The sequence below is a fragment of the Onychostruthus taczanowskii genome, unplaced genomic scaffold, assembly GCF_017590055.1.
Source record: "Onychostruthus taczanowskii isolate IOZ18803 unplaced genomic scaffold, ASM1759005v1 scaffold22, whole genome shotgun sequence".
Taxonomy (NCBI): Eukaryota; Metazoa; Chordata; class Aves; order Passeriformes; family Passeridae; genus Onychostruthus; species Onychostruthus taczanowskii.
Window position 1 is genome coordinate 4,705,475 of NW_024499462.1, and position 26,677 is coordinate 4,732,151.

Here is a 26,677-nt window from a genome sequence, read left to right on the forward strand (position 1 = left end):
ATACAGCATGTAATAACTTAAGCTAATAATGAATTCCTCTATACCTTCAGTAAACCTAGGTATAACATGCCTCTATAAAAATGTTATCAAGAACGGTATATCTTAAAGACTGTTATACTTAACAGTTAAACCAAAAATGTTTTGGATTTTCCAAACCAAGTTGTTGTTACATGTGTTGCCACAGCAACCTTCAGTTACAGAGCATGGACAAAATTACAAAATACTTGTTTGTCTGCTTGGCCTAATTATCTTTAATGTGACTTGTACAGAGTACTCCTTTCCTATCCTGTCTTTGGTAACCTGCAGAGTTCTATCCCACCTCTTTCCTGGGAGGTTTTCTCTGTTTTAAGGACTTCATTTACATGGAGTTTTTCTCTTCAGCCCTATGGTACACTATGTGCTGTTCCTCTGTCTGTGTTTTCTGCCTTCACTTAAGAGTTCTGTTCAGTTCCTATATAATGTCGCCTTTTTGGAGACTTCCTATTTCTTTTTTTATCTCTATCTCAGATGCTGTCAAATGCTGAAAATAGCATTGAAAAGGACCCTGGAGGTTTCCCTCTTTTCTTCTGTCAGCCTTGCCTTGTGTTTGACTTTGGCAGTTATTCTTTAGCTGCCCTTCAGATGACTGATTTACCCAGTCTATTTTCTGTTTGTTTTTAAAAGCCACTTCCTTTTTTTCATTCCTCAAGCACCTGAAATGATGGTTTCTTAGTTTTGGTGCTACTCTCAAATGCTTCACTTGAGTTTTTTGGCCTGATTCTCCTGTAGTTCTTTCCCTTTACTCACTCTTATCTTCTACTGTGGTCTTTTTTCAGCATCATCAAAAGCAAGACCTAAGTCACTAAATCAGTAATAAAAACAATTTATTTTCTTTTAGCTGGCTGTTTCCTAAAGGTGGAACAAACAAGTGAGGTCTGAGATTTTGAGTTATGGAAGCAGGTAAAATGTTGTTCCTAACGCTCACTACCAGTTCATGACTCCCTCGAAGCAATTGCTTTTCCTGCAAAATATCCTGACCTGGAATTGGTACTTTGAGCTCAGACTCTTCTCAATTCTGGTAACGCTCTCTGAAATTAGTTGAGGGCTTTGCATTTCTGCACTAACCTCAATGCCTGGCTTCATTTTTTTAAATTCCATTGTAATATACATTGTGTTATAAACTTTCAATGGTCAACATTTTTAGTTTAGTAGGGAGAAAATACAGATATGTATCTGTCTTCTATTTTGGGCACTTTGTGCTTTACTTTGGTTGCATTATAACCTTACAATACTTAATGCAGGAAGTGAGAAAGCTGACAATCAGGCCTCTTGCCTAGGTTCAGCTGTTAAGCTAAATTGAACTCAGATTGGTTGGTGGACTGAAAAATAGCATTTTTCAGTTTAAGAAAAAGCTTATGATGCATGTTGCATGAGGAATTTTTGAAAACTGAACTTTTTGAGAAGAATATTTTGCACTCCAGTTCATTATGGTGAATATTACTTTATAATGAAATCTGGAGTTTTGCTTCAGCAAAAGCAGCTCTTCTGCATAGAGTTCCCCAATCTTCAAAGCAGTTGTCTTGATGTTGTGTGCCTCCCTAGAAAGAGGTGCTGGGCTCCATGACTCCAACAAACTGGGTTAAATCCCAAGCTGTGGGTGAGCTGTTGGGTGTGCTTGCTGAACACAGCATCTGAGGACAATCACTCCAGAAAGGATTTGCAGAACATGGAAGTGAACTTGCTGAAAGTGGTATGACACATGTGGTGTGCCTTGCCCTTTTAGCCTTTTCCCTTCTCCTTATGCAGCATGAGGGCTCCCTGCACTGGGGTGCTCGAGTTCCTCAGTTCTTACACCAGGACTCACAGATGGTCTGTCTCACCTCATGCTTTCCCTATTCTATTGCAGGAAGCCAGCAAAGCACGCTGCCTGTGTCCAGCGGAAGAGCTTTGTGGAGAGAGAGCTTGGGGACAGCACTGTAGTTGGACCTGGGATTTCACAGTCCCAAACTCAATCTCTTCCTGGGTTGTACCAGCTTGAAAATCTAGTGCTGAATCAGCCTTGTGAAAATCATACCCCTTTTAGTATACATTACTCTTTTCACGTCTACAAATAGAATGGGATTCTTCTTTTTCTGTGACTAGTAATAATTGCTGAAACATGTAATATTCTCTAGGGTTGGAGCTGATGCACTTGGAAAGAATTTCTTTATTTCCTGTTCTGTTTGAGCTCATTGTCCTGAATCACTTCATGATGCTAATTGCTGTTAAGCACACATTATTAACTATGTTATTCCCATGTAATTACCTGCAGTTCCTTATGCAGTAGAAAGAACAACAATAGAAGTATCTAAATTTTATTTTTTTAAATGCACTAATGTGCTGATGAAACTAGTACTTTATCTTATGGCTATTTCAGGATGACATTGCTGACACCTATTTGTATATTGTGTTTCCCAAGTAGCTCTCAGGGGGAAATGCTCAAAGTGCATTCACACATGGCCCAGTGATTACAAAGTCTTGGTATTTGCAGTTGTGGGGGGTTTTTTTGTAGCATGGAGTTTCCTTTCCTCAGTGTGGTGAAGAATGTGTAATTAGGGAAGCATAATGGAGTGTGCTGTTGACAGGAAAGTATGTCTGGAATCTCAAATACTGACCTTCTGTGACACCATTACACTTCCAAAGTTCTCATTCAAAGATAGTAAGGTGGCTTATCTAGGTTTATTAGTAAACATTCTGGCATATTGTGGTTTTATTTTGTGCATTTTTAAATGAATTTGCACAGTGATGGCAAAGCTTTTCCACTTTTTGTGTTTGTGGCCACTGTTTCCATTTTATTTGTCATGCTCATTAAAGTTCTTGCAGTAGAAGAAAATAATGCTTGTTCACACTAATTTGGAAGATGAAAGCATTGCACAGAAATAATTTATCAACTACCAAACCAAAGCTGCCTCTCAAACATGCCTGTATTTTGCAGAATTACTTGAAAAAAAAATGCATTAGTTTAAAAACTCCTGGTTCCTGAATAAATGGAAGCAAAAATAGCATAAATATACGGGCATTTTGTTGTCTCAAGTATTAAATCCATGTTTCCTTTAAATGGCTTCCATTTTTTTGTGAAGCTTTTTCATAGTTGGATTTATTATTATTTCCAATGCCTTGCTATGTAAGTTTTCTTGATTTTTCCTGTAAATGCATAGAATGCTATTTGTGGACAAAGCAATTCAGATAGGACTTTGAAATATGATAGAAACAGGTGGTTTTGTCTCAAGTATTCCATCTTTCTTTTGTATTGCTCATGTTTTACAAAGTGCATAATAACTATTTTCATATCACACTCTCCCTCCTAAGTCAATAAATAACTTGCCCTGCAGAAATGCAGAATGTTTAATGTCCTGTGTCACAACCCAAATCCCCCCAAAAATCTTAAAATGTACTTAGCTCTTGTCACCATTTGCAATAAAATACAGTAGTGCTTTGTGAGTGCTGTAGGAAGGCTGCTGAAGAACAGCTGGAGAAACATTTCAGACAAATGCCTGTTAATGTTCTTCCTTTTCACCTGTGCATCTGTGACAAAGCGAATTTAACAAACGATGGCCAGCAAGGGGTGGCTTTGCAAAGGAATGTTGTTGTGCAGTGTGTTCATAGCTTGTATGCCTGTATTCATGTAAGTATTTAATGATCACGTTACTGTGAGAAATAATTATAAAAGACTTATTTGACTTAATATTTGGTAAATTATAATTTTGGTGCCAGGCATCACTTCTAGGAGTAGCCAATAAACCAATAAACCTAAGAAAAATCTATGGTTTTGTTGTTAGGAAAGAGGTCAATGTGTGGTGCCTAAATCTGGTCTCAGGCCTTAAGGGTATGATTTTCACTGGGAACTCAGGAGCTGGAGCTGGATATCCATAGGAGTTTCCTCAGGCCTGCTGTCACTTAGTTTTAATGGGTTTAGTTTCCTTGGAGTACTGGAGTGAAAGGGTGTCTGGTTCTCTGCCCAGGCTGCTGTGGCTGTCCAGCAGCACTGGCAGTGTCTGAGTGAGCTGTGAGCTGGGTGTTCCACAGCCTTGACCTCAGTTCCTCCTCCTCTTGGAATTCTTCAAGCAAGAGGGTCAGTCTCTGTCTTTTTAACACTGACTTGGCTTGCCCTCATTGCAGTACTTTAATATACCTGACTGTATTTAATACATATAATTCATTTAGCACTAAATAGCATTTTTCTTGTGCCATTAGCATACCTGTGCAATATGATGGTTTATTAGTCCCTTTAGGAACAGCTTTATATGAACCACAATCTGAAAGGCAAAAAGAAGCAGAGTTTGGTGCTCATAATAGCATGTTTGAAGCTTTGTTGTCCCAAAAAGTCAAGATAACATAGATTTCCCTCACTTCCTTTCAATGATTTCGTGATAATATGAGAGCTGAAATAAGAGGAATTAACATCATCTCTTCACAAAGCTGTTTTTGAATTCTAAGTAAACAAAGTAGTTGAGTTTCAAAATGCTCCCAGCTGCGGAGGAGGCAGGATATTAATGAATAAAAAAGTCTTTGCAGTGTTCCATAGGCATCAGGCAGAAAAACGTTTTAATCCATCTTTGTTTCATCTAGCACTGTTACTGTGTCATGTTAGCAGAGGTGTGATGATTGTTGTTTGTATAGGTGGTCTGAAATAAGGCTGTTCTTCCCTGAGTAGAGGAGGCTGCTGGTAACACTGGATGTTTGCACAATAAAAATGTAACAAAGCTTTTTGTGGTAGTAGGGTATGTGAAATATCGTGGAACCAGCTGTATCTCCCTTTTCCTTTCTTGCAGGATATCTTGAATAATCTTGATTCATGTGATCTTGAAGATGATGATCTCATGCTTGATGTGGACCTGCCCGAGGACCCACCTCGTGACAAAGGTGAGTAAGGCAGCCAGGCAATCTCACTGTGAAACTGCTTCATGGGCATAAGAGACTTTTTAGTTGCTTTCTTCTGACTCCTGACTTAGTAAGTCCATGCACTTCTTGGGGTGTTTTTTTTTTTTAAAGTAACAACTCCTTTTGTGAAATACAGGAAGGGAGATATTTCTGTTTTCCCAAATACAACTCTTACATTTGAAAAAATCTGAATATAGAAATGTACTACCTTGAATAAAAGTGCAACCTTGTTTCATACTGGTTTTTTTCCTTAGGATTATTTCTATAGAATAAATTTGAAATTTTTAAGTTAGTCTTTCAGTGTCATGATTCAGCTATATTTGGAAATGCTGGGACAGTATTTTCTTTCAGCTTTGCTGAATGGCAGTATAATTCTTTAAGATAAATAATTTTCTTTTACAAAATGAAAGTATGTCCTAATAGATATACATACACGTCAGGGTAGCAGAAGATGTAAAATTTAAGATGTGTTTTCAAATTGTGTTTTATGCACTCTTGCTTTCAGCGGGGGTGCTAACAGACTTTTCACAGAGAGGGTAGAGGTACCTAGATGCCCCTGAAATAGAGCAAATTCAGAACAGAATGAACCTGGTAAGGGAAATTATGGCTGCACTTACTCAAATCTCAGACTGGAAAGGCATTTACTTTGTTTATGTTTGAGGCATTTGCTTTGTTTATTCCTGAGCTACTCATGGGACTGATGAGTATTGTTATTATTATGAGCTACTGTTGTGTGAATATGGGTATTAGATTTACCTGCAAGTTCAGTGAAGGGCAGTCTATCTTCAAGTACAGAAACACTGAATGTGGAGCACTGTCAGCCCTACCCAGTGCAAGCAGGCACTGAAAGGAAGAGGCCTTTACTTGTTTTGTGTAACATTCACCTCCTTGCTGAAGTGAATTCAGGGGTTTTTGAGAGCACCTCTGAGTTACCTGGGTGAAGACTCCTTTGTGCATGTTAGATATGAAGCCAAATTTACAGTAAATAAAGCACAGTTTTCCATCTGTGATGATGGTGGCACATCACGTTTTAATTCTGTGCACATGTGAAGTGCAGTTCTTATTCTTTTAAATCTCAATGAGTTTTTCAAAGTGCTTGTGTGAAATGATTGAGAACATTGCAAGTATGCAACTTTTCAACCCTGACAGGTATGAATTTTTTACTTTTTTTACTCATTTTCCAGAATGGGTAACAATGCAAGCCTAAGGCATATTCTTTCAGTAGGAGTAATTTAATTCTGTTAGGGAAAAGCTAAAGAAACAATTTTAAAGGGTAGATCAATTTCTCCTAAGTTTCCCTGTTTATATGAAACATGCACTGCATTTGCATCAGTAATTCCATTACAAGTTATTAATTTGAAAACTGCTAGAAGGGCATGTTTTTAAAGGTAAATGGTTACCACAAAAACATTCAAAGCTAATTAGTGCTACTTTTGACCGTTTTTTAGAGGTTGGGTTTCCTTATAAAATTAGCCTGGCATAAACTGGATATCTCTGCTTCTTGAAAATTCTGTGTTTTCAGCAAAGAGGATCTGAAAGAAAAATTCAAAAGCCACTTCCAGGTCTTCCCTTATAGACATGACCACTTGAAAAAACAAAACTTCTTGGTTAATGTCCACCTGTCTTTATTCAGTGTCTCAGTATTTACTTTTCCAAAGCTGAAAATCATAATTGCTTGTAAACTTACTGAGTGCTTATTTTGTTATGAATTTTCATGTGTTATGAGCTGTAGAAAGACACTGCTAAAGGAAAATAAATCTTGTTAGTTAAGGTGAATGAGGTTATTTTCTTATGCAATTTTTTGGTTATTTGCTAGGTGATAAAAACTGAATTGTAGGTATGAGTACTTGTTCTAGTAATGTTTAACAGCCCTTTTTCCCAACACTTTTTCCATACTTATGTGCGACTTCACTGACGTCGGCCTCTTAAGACTTTCCAGGTCCTAGGAAACTCTCCTGGTTTCACTTTGGAGCCTGGCATGCTGCTTGGCCACTATTTATAGCAGCACTTGTAGCTGCACAAGCATGCAGGGAGCGAGGAGGGCCGTGTAAATCACAGGGTGACGCGGGGCTGGCTCCCAGCCCCACGCAGGCTGGGAACCCAGCAGGAAGGAGGGCCTGTTCGGAGCCGTGTGCGCAGCGGGGCTCGGGGCAAACACTGCTCCCTTGTGCGGAGCCGCTCCCAGGAAACCGCTGACAATGTGAGGGAAAGCTCCTTGGGTAAGTGAGGGACGAGGTGTGGTGGCAGAATAGCAGTTTAGGATTGTTTTTGCCTGGTCTGTCTGATGTGACTCCTGGGTTTTGGCTTTCTCTCAGTCGTTTCCGGGCTGTTGCCAAATTTAGCGTTTGTTCCCTTAAGACGTTCGTGGAATTCCTGTGGCTTTGCAGAAGTTGGTGTTTTAAAGAGATCATTTGGTTTCCTTCTTTTAAATCATGCTGGTTGTCCAGTTAAATACAGATTAAATGTTTCTGAATCTGAAAACCAAACCATGTGAATAGGGCGAGGTATATCTGTGTTTTAAGTAACAAAGTTGTTTTCTTTTTGCAATGCAATGCTGGCCTTTTTTTTACAAAGTTGCCTTTTTGTGTTTGTGTGTTGTTAGAACATGTTGAAGGCCTGGAGATACCATCAGCAAGAAAGAGAGACAGGAAATTGTGACTTTTAAATTTATTTTCTTCCATAATCTCTAGCTCCTCCAAATTATTTTTATTTAAACTAGAAATACTGTTAAAGCTGGAATCTTCAGTTTCTGCTACAGGTTGCTATTCTTGTAACAAGTTTATACTGTTTTGGATCAGTTAAAAAACCAAAACAAACCCCACAGACTTTACACTGAATCTGTTACCAACACATAGTTAATATTTTATTTGCAAAGTCCTGGGAACAGGTCTTATGATTTTTTTTAACATTATGCTCTCTGTAGAGGAATGTGAAAATATGAGCCGCTATGAGAGACAAGACAGAAATGCGAGACAGCATCAAGAGGGATTCTGGAAAAGAGCACCACAACAGCGATGGAATACACAGGAGCACTATCATCTTGGCCATACTGACCATTATATCCATGGTAAAAATGATTTGAACAGGTAAATCACTTTTCTATATCCTGACAATCATTTAAACCACCAGTGAGCAATTCCTTTTTGGCACTAAGGGATCTCAAGTGATATTGAGTACGAGTACAACATTTCCAGAATAGTTTTATGTCTGAGTGGATGCACCGCTGAGGGTTGTAACAATTTCTTTTCAAAACCTATGCTTCTGTTTTCAGTCCAAGTACTTGTTGCTCATGTCGATACAATATCATACAAGTTGATTCAAATAGCTTATGCATTTCATGGAAAACCATTGCAATGTCTGACTACTTGGGTTTTGTAAGTTTGGGCAGCTTTTTGCAGTTTAATTTGTTGTTAAAGTAAATGTAGCCCTATACTCTTTACAGGGTTGAATGACAGTTTAGAGAAATTCTGCTGTACTAACTGGTTTTAGGGTACTGTAGTTTGTAGTCTGAGAGGGGTCTCTGGGAGTGGAAAGGAAAACTCTGGATTTATTCATTTATTTTCTGCTGTGTGCCACAGTATGTAAGTATAGCCTGCATTACTTAGCACTTTCCTTCTTACCTTCTTGTCTAGCTCCAGTTTGTCATGTGTATTTTTCTGTTTTGGGTTTTTTTTAGGGGTTCAAACTACCTGGAGCCTGCCGTGGGCCCCCGGGAGAGCTGCGGGGCGGGCAGCGGCTGCGCGGCGCCGCGGGCGCTGGCGGAGAACACGGTGATGCTGGACGAGATGACGCTGCGGCACATGGTGCAGGACTGCACCGCCGTCAAAACACAGCTCCTCAGGCTCAAGAGGCTGCTGCACCAGGTGAGCTCTCCACAGGGACTAAGGCATTAAAATAAAGAGGAGACTGCGCCTGGGTGGGTTTATGTTCTGTTTGGCCTTATTAGGATGTTGGTGTTTCATTTATAGATCGAGTTACAAAGTTCCAGAGAGTGACTATACCTTGTATTGCTGTTTCCAGTAGTGCCTTTTCTGCCTTGGCAGCGCTTTGCTGACTGCAAAACACCCTAAATACCAAATTTTTTAATATATATTCAATATTAAAATTTAGTTCTCTGAGGAAACATCAAATTAAAAAAAAAAATCAGTGTATGTGAAAACCAGCTTTTATCCAATAATATTCAAAAAAGCTGAGAGTTTAAAAAAAAAATTAAATTGATCCCATTGATCAAACTTGCATTCACCATGTCAATGCTATTAGCTTTTTCTTAAGGCTTTGTTTTCTGTGGTAATCATATTTTTTAGAAAAATCTCTTTGCTTAGGATTCTTCTCCTGGGAAGCTGAGAAGCCTCAGAGAAAAAGGAAAACAATATTATTTCATTTGTTTTTCTTGTGTTTTGTTGCTTTGGAATGTGGTTGGAAATTGTTTATCCAACAGGTGATTATTTCATTAGTTTCATGTGAATTGTTTTGACTTAATGACCAATCAGGGTCAAACTGTGTCAGGACTCTGGAAGGAGTCATGAGTTTTCATTAGTATCTTTTAACCTTCTGTAAGCATCCTTTCTGTATTCTTTAGCCTAGTTTAGTATAGTTTTAGTATAGCATTCTTTAATATAGTACCATAAAATAATAAATTAACCTTCTAAAAACATGAAGTCAAATACATCATTCCTTCCTTCATCTGGGAACCCTACAAGTGCAAAAGTTTTCCTCATTCTTTTAGTCTTTTCTTTGTGTTTTGACAAGAAGCTTAGCAAATCCTGCTGGGTCATCTCTATTGGAAGTGTTCAAATTTAACCTTCCTATGTTATGAAATTGTCATAAGCTTTTAAGGAGCTTTTTCAGTGTACCTCAAAACTTGGAAAATTGTGGGAGTTGGTAAAGTGCTGAATGACTCAGCAGATGTATGGCATTTCAGCTACAAAAATTTCTTTATTACCATAATAAAGAACAGTCCATGAGGGTTTCTTTTGAGGCATACACAGATTAGGATTGGAAAGTGTATGATGTTGTCTTTCAATACTAAATTCATTGCTGTTCTTTTTTAATATGATAATGTAATGAAAATAACTTTGTGCCTAAAAGTAAGGAACTAAAAACACAACAAAACAAAAAGCAAGTCAACCTTGAGACTAATTCAAGGGTGTGATTGTGCCTTTTAGAAATGCCCTTGCTTCCTCTGGTGAGATCTATTCCTGATTTTGTCAGGGCAAAAAACAATTGCAACAAAAATAATGCAGTGTCAGAAGGGGAAGGTGTGTTCTTAAAACCCAGTGTGTGAGTGGTGGGCTGCGTAAACTGTGCCCCACAACAGCCCCAGGCATTAATACAGAGGTGGCAGGGAAACTTTACCCAGGACTTTTAATGCCTTTAACACAAGGACAATTTGGCAGCTTGATGGACGATCTGTGTGTGTGGTTCATGGTGTAAAAGCTTGCACGTTATAGCCAAGTCATGTGTGGCCCTGCAGAGTATCATGTGTAAAATCTTGATCTAGTTTGTAATGGCCAGGTTGCAGAATAAGAGCTTTGCCTCAAGTAGGTCATATTAACTTTTTTTAAAGAACTTAAGTGCACAGAATGAAGCAGTTACTCTTAATTATGTCCGTTTTTCAAAATTTGCTCCTGGTCTTGACAAATGCTTGATCCTTCTTCCCTGCACAGTGAGTTTCATAACAACAGGTACTACTCTTCCCTTCACACTTTGTCAGGCATACTTGGCTGTATTTTCCTGACCTAAATCAACCCTGTTTTGACTCACCACTTCCAAAACTCATCACTGGACTTCTGAATATTTATTTTACTTTCCTGTGTGTAATCCTGTCTTTTAATCAAAGAACATGAATAGTAATGTAAAAGTAAATTAGCCTGCTACAGAGGAGGAAACTTCAGACCTTTACTACCTAAATTGCTAATTAGGGCAAAACTTGTATGAAATATTTTTTCATTACATTAAAGTGTTAAGTCTTTACTGTAAACATTGAGCTTCATACTAACAGGAATCAGTAAAAATACCACAATTCTTCTTTACTTCTTGAACAGAAATACAGTTTTGAAAACAATTAGTTGGACTTTAGCATTCTGAACTAGAACTGGATCACAAGCAGCTTCTTGCAGAACATAAAAAAACCAAGGTAGAGAGTCAATTGCTTTCAAACCCCAGTTTTATTATGGAAGCAGAAGTTCTTCTATTAGCTCCACCAACATTACACATTTAAGTGTACGTGTTGTCTTTCTCCAGTTGTGACATTCAGCAATAATATTTAATTTGGATAGGTAGAAATAGAGCTATAGTCAGGACTTACGCTCAAGGTCCCAGAGGAACAGTTACAGTAAAATAGGAAGAGTTAGTAATTAAATTCAGTTTTATACAATTATCTCATCAGCTGTAGTGTGACTTAGTGTAGAGCACAGCACGTAATGAATGTATACCTAGCACATTCCTGGGGAGGCTTAATGTGCTGTCCTGGATTCATTGCTGTGACTGGAGCTCACATAACTGGATATAAATTAGCTGGTGTATTGCTAGCAACACAGCTGCAGCACTTGGGGTTGGTGCTGCATTCCCAGTTCAGCTTGGAAGAAGAAACAGTTCTTTGAGTAACAGAGCCTTGGCTGAGCTCCGTGTGAGCAGTAACACGTGCTGGCTGCTTACTCCTCACTCACTGCCATCTTCCTGTGCCTTCAGACAGTGAAATCAGCAATAGGAGTCACTCTCATACAGAACTTAGAAATTTTTCACAGTAGTGTGTCTAACCTTCTCGTACTTCTCAGTAATGTAATGTAAAATAACCTATATGGAGTGAAAAATGTGGCTTGTTCTTGTACTAAATATAGCCGTATTTACAGAGAGGTGTATTGCTGGAGAGTGTTCTCTCTTTAATGGTTAACTGAAGTGCTAACTTTGGATTGTAAGAAGAAAATGTTTTCTAAGTCTAATTCTAGTAATAATTGACATGTAAATGTTAATCCTTCTTCAACATTGACTAAGGTACTTCATTTGCCTGATTATTAAGAAAGAAGTTTTCTGGTCTTAACATTTCTTCCTCATCCTCAGTTAATTTCATAAACTTACTGCTCTGGGTGGTGGCTAATGTGTTAATACAATTTTAAATAAAGTTTTTCTGTTTCTGTTGCCCTGGAGCCTTTGATCTTTCAAAGGATTGACCATCCTTTGTAGTAACCCAGCAATGACTTGCAGCCACCCTGTCTTACCTCAGATTATCACTTGCTGCTCTTGTAGGGAGGACTGAAACATGAAGCAGTTCTCAGAACTGTGAGATCTGTGAAGCTCTTTTTTCTGTGCGAGGCAGGTTTTATAAAAAATGTTTCATTTCAACTTATCTTTCATGAATGGAAATGAAATTCTATTTTTCAAGCACAGCTCTTCACTGTAACTTATCAGATATGGGCCATTTGAATGAAGAGCTGTGAATGAAAACGTGAACCATGTAGTGCAAATTTGTTAAACGCATCAGTACATTTTGCTGAGGCTTTTGATCAGTAAGTCACTTGTGTACCTTTGAAATACATATTCATTGTGTTCTTTTCTTTTTGGATCTGGTGAGATTCACAAGAGAGATTCATATTTGTTTATGAAAAGCCTGAAGTTAAGAAAGAAACAGAGTTACAAAATAAGAAGATGTTTTTGTGTCATGCATTAAGTTGTATAAACACCTCTACAATAAGTATTTTTTACTAGCCACAAAATAGTTCACCTCAGTGACTTAATTGTGCTTGAAAGAAACAGAACCAAAAGAGATGAACAAACAGTAGCAAATCAAATTGGCAATTGTAGGTTTAAGCCATTGTTTAACTGTCAGATTGTTGCTGTGACACTGACAGTGGCAGTGCGATTGACATGGCCTGGATGAAACTGCGCTCAGAATGCCAAGCAGACAGCAGGTGAATAGCACCCTCTGCTTGATGGCCACTTTACGCAGCTTCTGCTTGCATCATTATAGAAAAGCCATTAGCAGAAGAGTCTATTCAGATCAGTGATTTGTACTGAGGAGGGCTTGGAATTGGGAATCAAAACCTAAACCTTGGTAAAAATTTAGTAGGCCCCGATAAACTTGCCACTGCTCTGAATAAGTGATTACACCAAAATAAATAATGTGTTCTGCTGCTGTAAAAATGTTAGCAGTAGCAGTTTTCTATATTGCCTGTTGTACTGTGATGTGCAATGTGGTGATACCTTTATAAAGTTTACTGTATCTTTACCAAAAGATTTAAAGCAGATATTCTCTCCAAGTTTCCAAATTTGATGGCATTTTGGTATATTTAGTATTATTTCTAGCCTACCAAAAACAGCATATGCATATAACCAGGTGCATTTTCTTTGCTAATTGTATCATCTTTTTGGTAATCCTAATACATTTTTTTTGTACAGGGATGACTCTATTTTGCTGATTTCCCCTATTTCATTTTAGCAGTATAATGACAAAGAAACAAAAAGCACAAGATTCATAAAGGATTGAAAAAAACTCAGATTTTATAGATTAATCCTAGCATGTGTTCAAATGGAGGCTTGAGTTCCTACTTATAGAGTTAGAACTGTTTCTTTTCCAGTAGTGCAGTGTTCTCTACATGTGCTGAGGTGATTGCAGCAGTGGTGAGGGAATTGCTGCAGATGACCTTTGTCCCTGCTTTGCTGGTGAATGAGTCAGGTGTAGCACAGGCCTGGAGTACGGATTTAAATCACCAGGGACTGTGTGACATACTAACCTGCTTTGCAATCAGGTCTTAATCTGCTGTTGTGGAATGTCTTATTGCTCCACTTCCCTGCATTTTAATAGCAGTAAAAGGTATATTGGAGGTACAGAGCTTTGAAAAGCCATGTGAGATAATTTTGCTTGAAATAGTGTGTCTTGTTTTGTATTTTTTCCCATTCCCATGGTGACTCTTTCACAGTTGTAACTGTGACCATCTGTGGCTTCACTTCTGAGTGTGCATATTTGTTTGAATCATTGCTTAAAATAAAATGTTGGTGACATTTTTAATTGGAGAAGGGCTTCACTTCTGAGTGTGTGTGTATTTGTTTGAATCATTGCTTAAAATAAAATGTTGGTGACATTTTTTAATTGGAGAATATAAGATAAATATGAAATACAATATAAATATGCAAAAAAAATTTGTAAAACGGAAAGTAATTCTAGGATTCTAATTGCTGCATTTTTCCTCTAGCATTTTACAAATGTTTTGAGCTAACTAATGTTTGTATTTTTAAGCTATTACTGTGCAAATTATTTCAAAGCACTCTGGTAGAAGTCTCTGTGACATGGTGTGTAAACTGCTGCTTCATCAGTCTTCCATTTGCTGGCCATGGGCCTGGAAGGGATAAGTAGCTGCTTGAGAGCTGATGACAACTGAGTGCTGGACAGTGTAAACTTGACTGTTCTCAAAATGAACAGTCAATTTGTATAAAAGCCCAAGAAACAAAAAAACCCCAAAAGCATCCAAACCAAAACAGCACCAGAAAACTGTGAGATGTAAAGTTCTATGAAGTTACAGAAATGAGATATAAGTGTCTGTAGCACGGTCATTACCTGGGCACTGTACACAGGCTGCAGCAAGGGTGGCTTTCCTGTGGGGGGAAAAAGCAAACTTGCTGTTTCAACAGCTGATTCAAACTTGTATTCTTGTCTGTGTCCCTTGGTAGAATGATGAAAATGTGTCACTTCAGGACATCACATTCTCGGTTCCATCGAGTCCAGAACCACAAGAACCTGAGTCAACTTTTAAGGTAAATTACATTGATTGACTCTAAGAAATAAGACCTGTTTATGTTTAGAAAACACACCCAAAGCTTGTGTGTTACTGAAGTACTGCTTCTTGCTTCTTTCTTTGTTTAAATGCTAACCTAGGTGAACCCCACAAAGTCAGTAGCAAGTTTGTTTTTTAGAATGAGTATTAAAGGCAGAAGTCACAATAGATATTGCAGATGGGGTCATCTTTTATAGTTGCAGACTTGTAACATTGTGTTTTCTGTGGCGGTAATGTTTTGTAGCATTACTTGGCTCTTACTGTAAAATCACTATACAAAGATCACTAATTCTGTATTTATGGGAAGGAAACATTGCTTACTGGAAATGTAACAAGGCTATAAATACTTCATGATGTTGAAGAACACTTAAAATCTAATGCTTGTTCTGAGTTCAGTAATTTCTGTTGTTGATAGAGAGGACTGTAGGTAGTGTTTGCTGACTAGGCCTTTTCAGCGGCATAATGTCACTTGTTTGCACAACACATTAATTACTGCTTCAAAAATGCAGCTGATTTACTTACCCTGGAAGTCCATTGGGTCAGCTGAATTTGGCCTCTTAAAGGGACTTTTAGTCAAGTTTCTTCACTCTTTACCTGTGTGCCTGCAGCCCCTCTCTGTGTGTGAATAGGAGGAGGAGAGCATGTGCTGTGTCACCGCCATGCCTCCAGGCATGTCTCATCTCCTATGTCCTGTAGAGGTGTTCCTTAGATCAGGCAGTCCTTACACAAAACCACTGTTCTGTTGCAGATGGATGATCTGCTGAACGAGATCAGGCAGCTTAAAGATGAACTGAGGAAAAAGGATGAAACAATCAACCAACTCGAGCAGCAGCTTGTAAGTATAATCTAAAATGTTTAGCAAAATCCCAGGTGTGCACTGCGGAGTGCAACTTCAATAGGCAGTACTGATGAAGGCTCTAAGAGACCTTAGACAGCTATTTTTTTCTTGCACTTTCACTGTAACAAAGGTAGGTTTGGGTTCCCAGTTGTGCTCCTGGGATTTTTAATTCCATAATCTGGTCATGATTTTGTGTGGCACTAAGCAAGGATATTTATAATGCTGTTGAAGGTATTTAATTTCCAAAACAGTTTTGAACATAAAATTCTAGAAGCTGCTCAGAAAAAACACTGAGGAAAAGATAAGGCTACACTTGCAGTATTTTAAAAATGGATGAGGATTGGGCCTATCATTCTGCTTAAAGATTTTGTTACTGTTTTTTTTCTCCCTCTCCTTTCCTCTACTGTCCATTATCTTAATAAAGAATTACACCATAGAATTTAAAGCTGAACAAAGTCATATTCTAAGTTGATTGTTTTTTAAGGAAATAATACAAAATAAGTTGAATATTCAACTGGGAACAACTTATGTGTCACTTGATCATAAATTAGGTTCAGGGAAACACAAAGCCTTAAGCAAAAGTCACATGTGCCTTTTACCTTTTTGCTCTTGTTCTGAGTTTGGATTTGCCGTGCATATCTTTGCATTTGGTTTTGTTAAATTCACCTACTGTGATAATTCTTGTAAAACAACCCCACATTTTCCAGCCATTTCAAGCCACAGCAAGATCCTACAGGCAGGGTAGATGAGATGCCAAGAGGTGCACGCCATACATGTTTATCATAGCTGGTGACAGTGCTTGTGTGACCATAATCTCTAATGAAATGTTAAACATGTGCTTTTGTAGGTGTGTGCAGTAAAGCTGAGCTGTGGCCTTCATCCTCTCCCTCTAAAACAAAACTAAAATATGAAGATTTGGTGATTGCTCTGCTGTTTAAACAGCAGAATTCGAGATCACAACATACCAAACCAAATTACCTTGTTTGTTAGCATTTAGCAGTAAATGTTGGGTTTTGTGTACACTTAGTCTCACCCTTAAGAATCAGCTAAAATTCCTTGAAGGAAGTTTCTCCTTCCCTGCTCAGTTGTGTACCTGATTGCTGGAGTAACCTCTAACTGCTGCAGCGGAGGAACTCTGCTGTAGAGATGGGTAAAAATTACATTTGTCATGACTGAAAGATGACTTGAAGAACTCAGTGCTTCAGAAATTTAAGTGGAAAAACTCTTTCCAAAAGTCAGTATTTATTCTGGATTGCTTCACAGTATCCTTTGGGAAAAGCAGCAGTTGTGCAGTGCTGTAAACAGCAGTTTCTACAGTTTAATCATATTGTGGTCTACAGTGAAGTCATGCTTCATGTTTGAACACTGGTCCTTGACTATACTTTTCAAAAGGCTTGTTTAGTTAATTTCTAACTAATTCTTATTTGTTTTTCTCTTTTTGGGGGTGATTAAGGCCACTAGATGTAACTGCCAGAAGGACGGTCAAAAACCTCCCGGGGCAGTGCGCGCATGTGCCGATAAATTCACACAAACCTCCTGGAGGAGGAGTTCTGTGAGTAAAGTGGGCCCTTCATGCTTGGGTACCTCTTTCTGCCTTTCATTCCCCACTTCTATAACCCTGGCTCTCACACTACTCAGCCCTGTTTAAGAGATTCTGTACTGTGTGTGAGTAGTGTCCTTCCCGCTGTGCAACCCTTGCATTTTTTTGTAGCCCTGTTATGTAAACAAATATTGCAAACATTTATTTCAAAATAAATAACTAAATTCTAGAAATCTTCTCTTTAAATAATCACCCTTTGCAGTATTTAAGTTACAGTCAATTCTAGTCATGCTTAAGAGATTTTCTTACATCCTGACTTCAAAGTACTCTTTGGGTTTTTTTCCTGGTCAAATTTTTGTTATTTATGTTTTCGTATTTGTTGAGGAAAATAAACAGTGTATTCTAAGTTCTCATGCATAAGTGTAAAAGCAAAAGTTAATATTGTTTAATTTTTTTTTATAATTCATTTTTATAACTTGAATCATTAAAAAATAATTGTGTGAAAATCACTTTGACAAAAGACGTCTTCATTCCCATATGTTGTTGCATGGATCATATTTGTTTCCACTGTGTAAAATTTACATTCTTCATAAAACACCAATAGAATATTTAAGATGGGGGAGGGACAACATATTTGATATTATGTAATAAGAAGAAATTACCTTTACTAAACAAAGCTTTTGTTAGTCACTAGCAAATAGTATTTGGATCTTAAAGCTACTGCTCTAGCTAGAAAACCTAGGACATTTTATTGAAAGGTTAAAAATGGGTTTGACTTTTTTTTGTTTCTTTGTTTTTATCCTACTTTGAGTTACTTGATGTAAGCTTGTAATAAAGATTAATCACCCTGTTTTCTTTCTAAAATTGCTCTTTTAAATACATAGCAGTATGGGGCAGAAGCACCACCACGCTGTGTGTTCACCAGTTACTGGCAAACAGCCTTACCCATGTTTTCCAACCTCCTCCTTTCTGTCATAAGAAGCTGTCAAGAGATTATAACCTTAAGTAGTTCTTGGTTTGCTTTGACACCTCTGCTCCCCCATGTACATGTAACTTCTTGGTCCGTCACATGTGTTTCTTCTCCTTTTACTTTGGAGCTTCTGAGCCCTTGCATTGTTTCTTTTTCCCAGTTTAATTTCATGTGTGTGCTGTTCATGGCGTGTCTTTGTGCATTGATACTGTTACAAGGTTAGTGGCTATTGTTGCCCTCTTCCCTTTTTTCTAGCTCATTTATCACGTGGCATCAGAGTCAAGATTAATAGTCATAGAAAGTCAGTGGATAACTACAGGAGTTTTAGTTTGTGCAGCTTGTGGTGTTACTTGATAAGACAAAGGTAGTGGAGAAGATGGGGAATTTGAGTTGCTGTCTCAAGCACAAGGAGTCACTCAGCACCATTGTCTGTTTTGGGTCAGGCTGGCCAGTATATTTTTTGTAAAGTTATATTGTAGTTTTGTTCAAAAAGACATTTTTTTTGTCAGGAGGAAGTTTGGGTTAAGGGACAGTATCTTTGAGAAGAGCTAAAGGAGCCTGTGCTGTATTTGTGGTTGGGTGTGTGGATATGTGCATATGATACCCATACGTGTTTCTGGGCATGTGATCATTGCATGCACAATCCAAACATCTTGGTATTTTTATCCACGTACAAAGTTTCTCATGAAATTGATAAAGGACTTAGGAAAAGTCATGAAATGTTAACAAATGTTGAAACTCTGCTGCTTTTCAGGACCTTTTAATAGCTGGGAAGTTTTGGGCAGAATGTTTTGGGCATGTTTTTGGGGTTTTTTTTTTCAATGTCTTCACATGCATATTTATAAGTTACAGGCTTTCTGTCAGCGAACAGAAACAGGAACTCTGTAATGTGGGTTTTCTCCAAGGAGGACAGTGGTCTGGCTGGTGCAGCCGAATTTCTGTTCCAGTGGTCAGACCTCACCTTTCTGGTTTAATGCTTCCTCTGCTAACATGCATTTGGATGCTTCCTTGCACGTAAAAGTTTTTGATCTGAAACCTAATAACAAAAAAGGTCTCTTGCAATAGAAAGGAGACACAATCAGCTCTTATTTTCTTGAGGTAAGAGTACAGTAAACAGAAGGAGACACCTAAGTAAAGCATATTCTCACTACTCAAATCCCAAAAATCTCTCAAAGAAATTCTTGTGCTTTATAAACATTCCTGTTCAGTTTAGTTTAGTGGTCTTGACCTAAGAATAAAAACTAAGAAAAATCCTGTTTATATATATGTAGTATAAATCTTGAAATATTGTTAACGCTCATGAAATTACCAGGTTTTTATGTAGACTAGCTTTTTTTTTTTTTTAAACCAAATTGTAATTGAAATCGTGGCAATGACAGAGTGGCTCCTTTGAGGCACTTTAGCTTTTTGCTTCTTTAAGCTTGTAATAGTTTTCAATTTTAATGAATATTTAACTATTTCAGTTTTTCCTATTAGTGTTGACCTGCCAGTCATTTCAAATTATGGTGGGTATTAGGTATTTCAGGTATCAAAATTTTCAAGATTAATGTGACTGTTTATGAATTCTATACTATACAAATCAGAACTGATACAATGTGTTTATTCCTCAGGAGTTTGTACCAGTCTGAGAACACAGTGACTTAGTGTTCCAAGGAATGCTTTAAATACTTACTGAAATGTGCCTAATAAACATTGATAATGCAGTGTGTCATAAAGAATAAATGCTATTGAGCTAGGAAACAGTGAGAGTGGAAAGCAGCTATTTCAATTAGGAATTTAAGACCATATGAATTACAGCAATTCAGCTGGCCATTTGAAATGGCTGCTATTTCTGATCACTTCATGGTTCTGTCACTAAATAAATAAATGGATATCACTAAATATACTCATTTTTAAAAGTCATGTTCACATAGTTTCTTTGTTATTAAATATTTCTAGAAAATGGCCCAGTCTGATGTGATTATAAACTTGTCTCTTCAGGGACCACAGTTTTTCAAAGAACTCTAAGGTTTTTTTCAGATTTAAAGGTAAATATATACATAAGTGGAAGTTGTAGAACTTTAACTTCATCCTTGGAACTTAGTGTTCACATAGTAAAAACTAGGAACTGGAAAGAAATGTTTGGGAAACCTGGTTTCTTAAAAATTGATAGGTAGCTACCTTTTGCCTGTCTGCTGTGTCTGTGACATGGTATTTCTTGTAAGTGTCCTGTGAGGATGCTCAAAATTTAGGTAACTTTTAGGTTAGGTTTGTGTTTTATTCTTGGTTAACCATCTGTGGGATAAAGGCTTGTAGAAATATTTGCTGGCAGGGTAGACCGTGACATTTCTGAAAGGATCTCTTACAGATCTCTTATACAGAATGCATTCCAGTTGTGTGTCTTATGATTTTACTATCATGGAAGAAAATAACCAAGCCCTTGAAGAAGATAAAAATTACCTGAAGAAACTCATGTTAATGAACAGCTTACAAGAAAGAAAAATGTGAGCATCCATTGCCACACTTGCAGCATTGTTTCTCTAATAGTAAATACTGATGTTTTTAAGACTTTGAGGGTAAGAAGTTAGAAGTCAAGTTTTTGTTGATAAATAGTTTGTTTTCTTGGGCTGGGAAGGATGTTGGCAGATGCTGAGAAGTAAATAGACAAGCAAGCAAACTGCAAAACCCTGAATTTGATCCAAGATACCTGCAAAAGATTCTGGTCTGTGAGGACCAGCTCCTCCTAGTTGCTGGTTGCTCTTCCACTCCCTGCAAGAGGAGCTAGTGTGTACAGTAAAAGCTGGGTATTTCCCCTTGGTAACAGCTCACAGTGATGACATGAGCTTTTCTGTCTGAATGTACATACAAGTTCATTCTTGTCTCTGCTGAAATGACATCAGAACCTCCAACTTGCATGGGAACGTGCATGGTCTTGTTCTTTGCTCAATCTTTTCTCTACTTTTGCACTGAGACGTTCTTTGCCTTCCTTTAGAATTTTCTTCCACTTTGTCATTCCAAAGCCTTTCATGTCAATTGTTTTGATGAACCTTTGTAATCCTTTGTCTGTCTTTCTGTATTGCTGGCCTTCTGGTTTTAGAATCTTCCTTCTCCTTAGCCTTAAACATCCTGTATGTGTCAGCTTCACAGCCATTAATTTAAGCTTGCAGCTTTTGAGGTCCAGTCACTGTATGTGTTCATCTTCACAGCCAGCCTCTGTTTCTGTCACTGTCCAATGCTCTGCTGTTTGCTTCATGTTCTTATACATGTACTTGGTGAAACAAAACCATAGCTGGACTAGGTGGTCATGTTGTGCCGCCTGTCTCTTGTGCTGTGACTGTGCATGACACGTAGGGACTACACAGAAGAGAGGTCCTTGAACCCTTCACAAGCAATTCTTGCTGGTTTTCTTTAAACCAGCACATAAAACTGGCTTGATAAAGTTTTTCATCTGAATACTTTCAAAACTGCTTATTCATAATCTCTTTCTGGGTGCTAGGCCAGTAGGAGAAGACTGCTGCAGAAACATTTTGTTTGCCTCGGTAGTGAAGTCTGTCATTCTAGGTTTGTTCATGACGTGGAGCTCTGAGAGTGTATGAAACAACTGGCAGTGCTTGGTGGGAGGCAGCAAAAATTACCTCCTCATTGAAGTGCTCAGAGGCTGCAGCTGTATGGATTTAAAAAAGGATCTTTAATGTATTTGTATTTGGTTCTGCAGCAGGAAAGACTTTTTAAAGCAGTAGCAGTTTTGCATGTGTATCCTTGGGAAAAGAACTGGAGTATCTGGCTGTTGGACTAAAATGACAGTGTGGCAATAGCTTAGAAATATTTTGCTTCTCCTTTTCTGGCAGAAGCAATTGCTTTTGTTCACATGATTTCTTATTCTAAGGTTGAAGTCTGCTCATAACTAGCAATGGAAAACTCTGGCCTTTGTCTTCATAGTAGCATTTAAAAGAAGAAAGTGTCACAAGGTTTTCCCAGTGCAGTTGGAGTCCGAACTTCATAAAGCATTTAGTACAACATAAAGCAATAGTACAATTCATCAGCATCTCAGAAGAACATTTGTCCTTCTGATTTGTAGTCTGCCCTATCTCAGCTGCTCTTATTTTTCCACTCCTGAATCTCATGTTGTTTTAAAGTTCTGATTCACTTCTCTTTGGGGATGCCTTTGCTATTTCACAAATCCAGTACCTGGAAAATAAGAGGAATGGGATTTAAGAGTAATGGCTGGATGCACATAATGGCTGTGGGGAGGGACTGTTCAAGCTGCTGTCTAAATTAAAGTCTTAGAGGAAAAAGTTGCTTCAGTACCCAGGAGAATCCCACCAGATATTTTTTCGTTTGGGTTTGTTTTTTTTAATAGAAGTTAAGTCATGTTCTCATCTTTCAATTCTAGAATTCCATGCTTGTGAGTTTTATAGACATTGTAATAAATTCAGGTGACTCAGGTTTTTTTTCTTTCTTAGTTTTAGTAGGAAACTGCCACATTATCTGTGCATTTTGAATATGTAGTATCATCTGAGGAGATGTGGTTTTTAGTGGGTTTCTTTTTTCCTCCTCTTTTGATTTCTTGGGAACCATAGTGCACATTTGAGTAATAGGAGATGAATATGAGTTGATGTTTAAAGGAGAAAGCTTGGTAAATTTGCTGGAATTTTATACAATAATTACTATTAAAAGAAAATTAATCTTTTTGTAAGCCAGGCATATTTGCAGATACTTAAATCTTAATGTGCTATATCAATGGGGTTGCTACATCCTTTATAATTTTTATAATCAGTTTAAATCATAACACTCATCTTAATACATTCCCAGTGTGGTATCTGCTGATTTTTACTTTTTCAGTTGATGTTGATTTTATTACCTTATTTGTTGTACAATTAAACAACCCTGGTTTGGGGTATTTTTAGAAAAAAATTATTTATTCGTTTATTACAAAAAAGAAATCTGGCATTTATTTGAAACTCACCTATATGGAGCAATGTCAACTGCAGCATTTGGGAGAAAGGGATTAAAATATGCCTGGAGACTAGTTCAGTTCAGCTGGCAAAAGATTCAAGGAAGCTACTTGCGCTTTCTTCATTTGCCTCTCTAGTCAGAGCAATGATAGAGTAGCATGAAGAATTATTGAGATGACTGTACTTAGTGCTGGGCTTTGAAGTGCTAATATGGATGCTTAAAAATTTCTGGAACGTATCAAGACATGTAAATGTTTCATTGCCTTTACAATAGCGTCTTAACTGTTATGTAGCTCAGATGGCTTGTGCTTCTTTTAATCTCTTTTCAGAGAGTAAAAGGGAGAGATATAAAATTTTCACCTCCCTTCTTAATGTGTTAAAAATTTCAAAGAAAAAAGCCCATTGCCAACACAGATGAGTCTCTGCAAAATCAGACTTGTGCCTGGTGATGACGTGCTTTCTGCTATTTGGAGATTGAGTTATGTATAGGGAATGGAAAGAGTTTTACTTGGTGTTCCAGTACCCTGACACAATTTTGGATGAAATGTGACCAAACCTGTAAAATGTAATGTTGTTTTGTACAGCGCTATGAAAATCCAAAGCGTTGGATAATCTTCTCATCAGTCAGAGTGATAATTCGTGTTCACAGGACTATTTATGTATCCAGTGTATGTACCTTTTCAGCTGATGCAGCACATTATATTATTTTGTCACATTGCTTGACTGAAGCTGGTACTGCTCCAGTACTTTCATGCAATAGTCTAAAAATTGTGATCTTAATGACTGCTGATGGAGGACTGTAAGAACCCATTAGGTAATCAATACGTCCATCTAGAGATAATCAGACTGAAGAACTTGTTTCATTTTTCCCCTTAGATTTTGCTGCAATAATTGTTTCATCTCAGCTTCTGAAGAACAGTAAAGGAGTCTTGTCAGGCTTTTTTCTTTTTTTCCTGCTCTAGATGAAAAGTGTTCTGACTAGCAGATTCTAAGACTTGGTTAAATGCATGTGTTAAGTTCAACTTAGCAGTACTGAAACCTAGAATAGTGCTGGATAAAATCTGATTAGGTAAGGATAACAGGAAGATCAGGGAGGTGTTTAAAACTCTCCTAAGACAAATAAAAGCATAATATTTATTTATAGAAATAATGTGATGTTTAGCATTGTTTTAAAAGAAGAATGGAAATCAAATACTTTATTATTTGTCCAGCTGTGGCAGTATGGTCTGCAGCAGAGAATCTGGAGGTGAGGGCAGACTGGGTTCCTGTTTTCAGTGATGTGGGTGCTGTTCAGATAGCTTCAGTCTGCTGGCTCACAGGATAGCCACAGTTAGTTGCTGTTGGTCAGGAGGGTAGTGGGGCAGTCATTATTGTAGTACCAGTGTTCCAGGACTTAGAAAAGCAGTTTTCAGCTGCTTAAATGGCAAAAGGATTGTAAATACTTAAACCTGCCCTGCTGAAATAGGAAATCAAGATTGTGTTGTTTAAGAGGGAAATTGGAACTTGGATTTGCAAAGGTAAGAATGTGGGAAAAAGGAAAAGTAATAAGAAAATGGCTTTTTCTTCTTTTGAGAACCTAGCAAACACAGTGTGTCACACTTGTGGTGGTTTGAGAGCTCTGACAGGCAAACCCTGCACTGCATGGATCTGCACAGTTCCCTGATCCTTTAATGGAAGACTCAAGCTCCAAGAGCAAAGTGCAAAGAAAACAGGTCTATGTCACCTCTTCTCTTCCACAATAAATAATACTGATGAAATTGGAGTAAAGTGGCCTCTAAAGCACCAGGATTTGCTGGAAAATTTGTTTCAATGCATTAGAAATTTTTGTTGTAAACTACAATTGACTGGTTTTCCAGTAGATTAGAACTTAGCAAGCTACTACTTGGTGAGGCATTTCTAAAACACTTTTGAAAGCTGTGTAAATACAATTTTCTCATAATTTTTAATTATGAAAAGCTCAGCTTCTGTACGCTTCCCCTACTGAGCACAGAAGTGTGTGCTTATATATTGAATGAAAATGGTGGTATTTTGTAAGATGTCTAACTAGTTTAGGACATCTGAGCTCTGGTAGCGTGTAACATTTGCTTTTACAAAATAGAACAACTGGAAATATAACGATACCTTTCTGGGGGAAAAAGAAAAAGAATGGTGTGGCTTTTTGGTGTCTTGTTTTTCCCTGTTCTCTTTTTTTATTATACTTCTCCCCCTCTCTCTTTCTGCACAGGGTGGGTATTCTGCTCCCTCCTTCTCTCCCTGGCAGGGCTCATTCCAGGGCATCCCTCGGAGTGTTCCACCGCACCGCAGACAGAGTGAGTCTGTACCTCTCACTCATCTCCCTCACCGTGTTCCAGTAGAAGCTTCCCTTTGCACGCACCGTTCATCTCGTAGTCTCCTCCTCTCTCAGGCAGATCTCCAGGCATCCACCATAGTCTGTGCCTAACAAACCGCTTCCTTCAGCCAGCCTACGAGCAGCTACGACTTATAGCTTTATAACAGTTATTAAATGCCAATAGACCTCAGCAGTTCTTCAGGCAAACCCGAGTAGGCCCTTGTTTCCAGTCCTGTCTTAACATCAGTTTTGCTTGCTGCATTTCCCTGTTTTCCATGGCTGTGATGCACTCTCCCGTCCATGTGTGTGTTCTGTTTGCTCACGCGTCTGTGGGCGCATTCACGTCAGCGCCTCGTGGTTGTACAGAAAAGTGTTGGTGGGAAAGTGTCACTTGCATTGTCTCTCACAAAAAGTTTTAACTTTTCAGAATGGCTTCCCTCAAACTAATTATTTCCCCCCCCCATTTCTCGGTATTTGTTGTAAAAAGGCTTCTCTTAATTCAAGTGGCTGTTGCACAACTTGCATGATTTATTAACGTTCCTTATGTGCTAGCTACAATGTGGGCTGATATAAGATGCATTTGTTCACTTGGCTTGGATCTGCAAAACAAAAGACAATTGCTGATTTTAAAACTGTATGCTTACGTAGACATAGAGAAATGGTAAGTCTTATTTTGTGCTTTGGTATTGCATTTTGAACAGATAAGTGTTTGAAGAAATATAACTACATCATAACGCTAAAGTTATATTTTTTAATGTACTGTAATTTGCAAAATTACAGTGTTTGCCTAGCAAAGCTCAAGAGTGTATTTGGACAAGAAATAAAGGCAAAGTAAAATTATGGAAACAAAGTATGATTTCCAGGGCCAGTGCAGACCTGAAGAGTAAGCTGCACCTTGGAAAACTAAGCTTACATATATTTCACACTGCAATAATCTTTACTTGTATCAATCACCAGAAAAAAAATCCAGTATTTTGTAAACTGTGCTTCAAATACTCCCTTGACGCTTGTGTGACGATGTTCATGTAAACAACTCATCAGGAATGCACAGCCTGTTTCATGGGCTTTTCTCTGTGCAATACGGGATGTGCTTCATTTTTCTGTGGTGTTTGATGTTGGGACTCTGTGTGTGTAATGAACATAGAACCCCAAAATCTGATGATTGTGCCTTCTGTTGCTGAGTGGAGGAGCCAGCAGTAGCACAGCCTGGGTGATTCACTGTCCTGGCAACAGAGACTGATTTCAAGAACAGTTTTAGATCTGAGGATCCTATAAATGTTACGGCTTTGGGGCTTGGAGACTGGAGAGTCAGAATGGGAGGATGGTGTCCCAGCTGCCCCGTGAGCCTCTGGTGTCACATCACAGTGGCTGCTTAGCTGAAGAAAACTTTACTTGCTAAT

General features: G+C 38.1%; 1 protein-coding gene across 4 annotated transcripts in view; it reads left to right on the top strand.

Annotated features, from left to right (window-relative positions):
- The window catches only part of CCSER2 (coiled-coil serine rich protein 2), a 60,932-nt gene that overhangs the window by 22,203 nt on the left and 12,052 nt on the right, over positions 1-26,677 (top strand). For 2 of the 4 annotated variants that reach the window (XM_041404882.1, XM_041404883.1), the window contains exons 4-10: positions 4,791-4,881; positions 7,823-7,985; positions 8,576-8,762; positions 14,563-14,646; positions 15,415-15,501; positions 16,958-17,056; positions 25,173-25,257. In XM_041404882.1, coding sequence (XP_041260816.1) covers positions 4,791-4,881; positions 7,823-7,985; positions 8,576-8,762; positions 14,563-14,646; positions 15,415-15,501; positions 16,958-17,056; positions 25,173-25,257 — 796 coding nt within the window. The remainder of the gene's footprint in view (positions 1-4,790; positions 4,882-7,822; positions 7,986-8,575; positions 8,763-14,562; positions 14,647-15,414; positions 15,502-16,957; positions 17,057-25,172; positions 25,258-26,677) is intronic. The other 2 variants (XM_041404880.1, XM_041404881.1) reach the window with 1 other exon arrangement.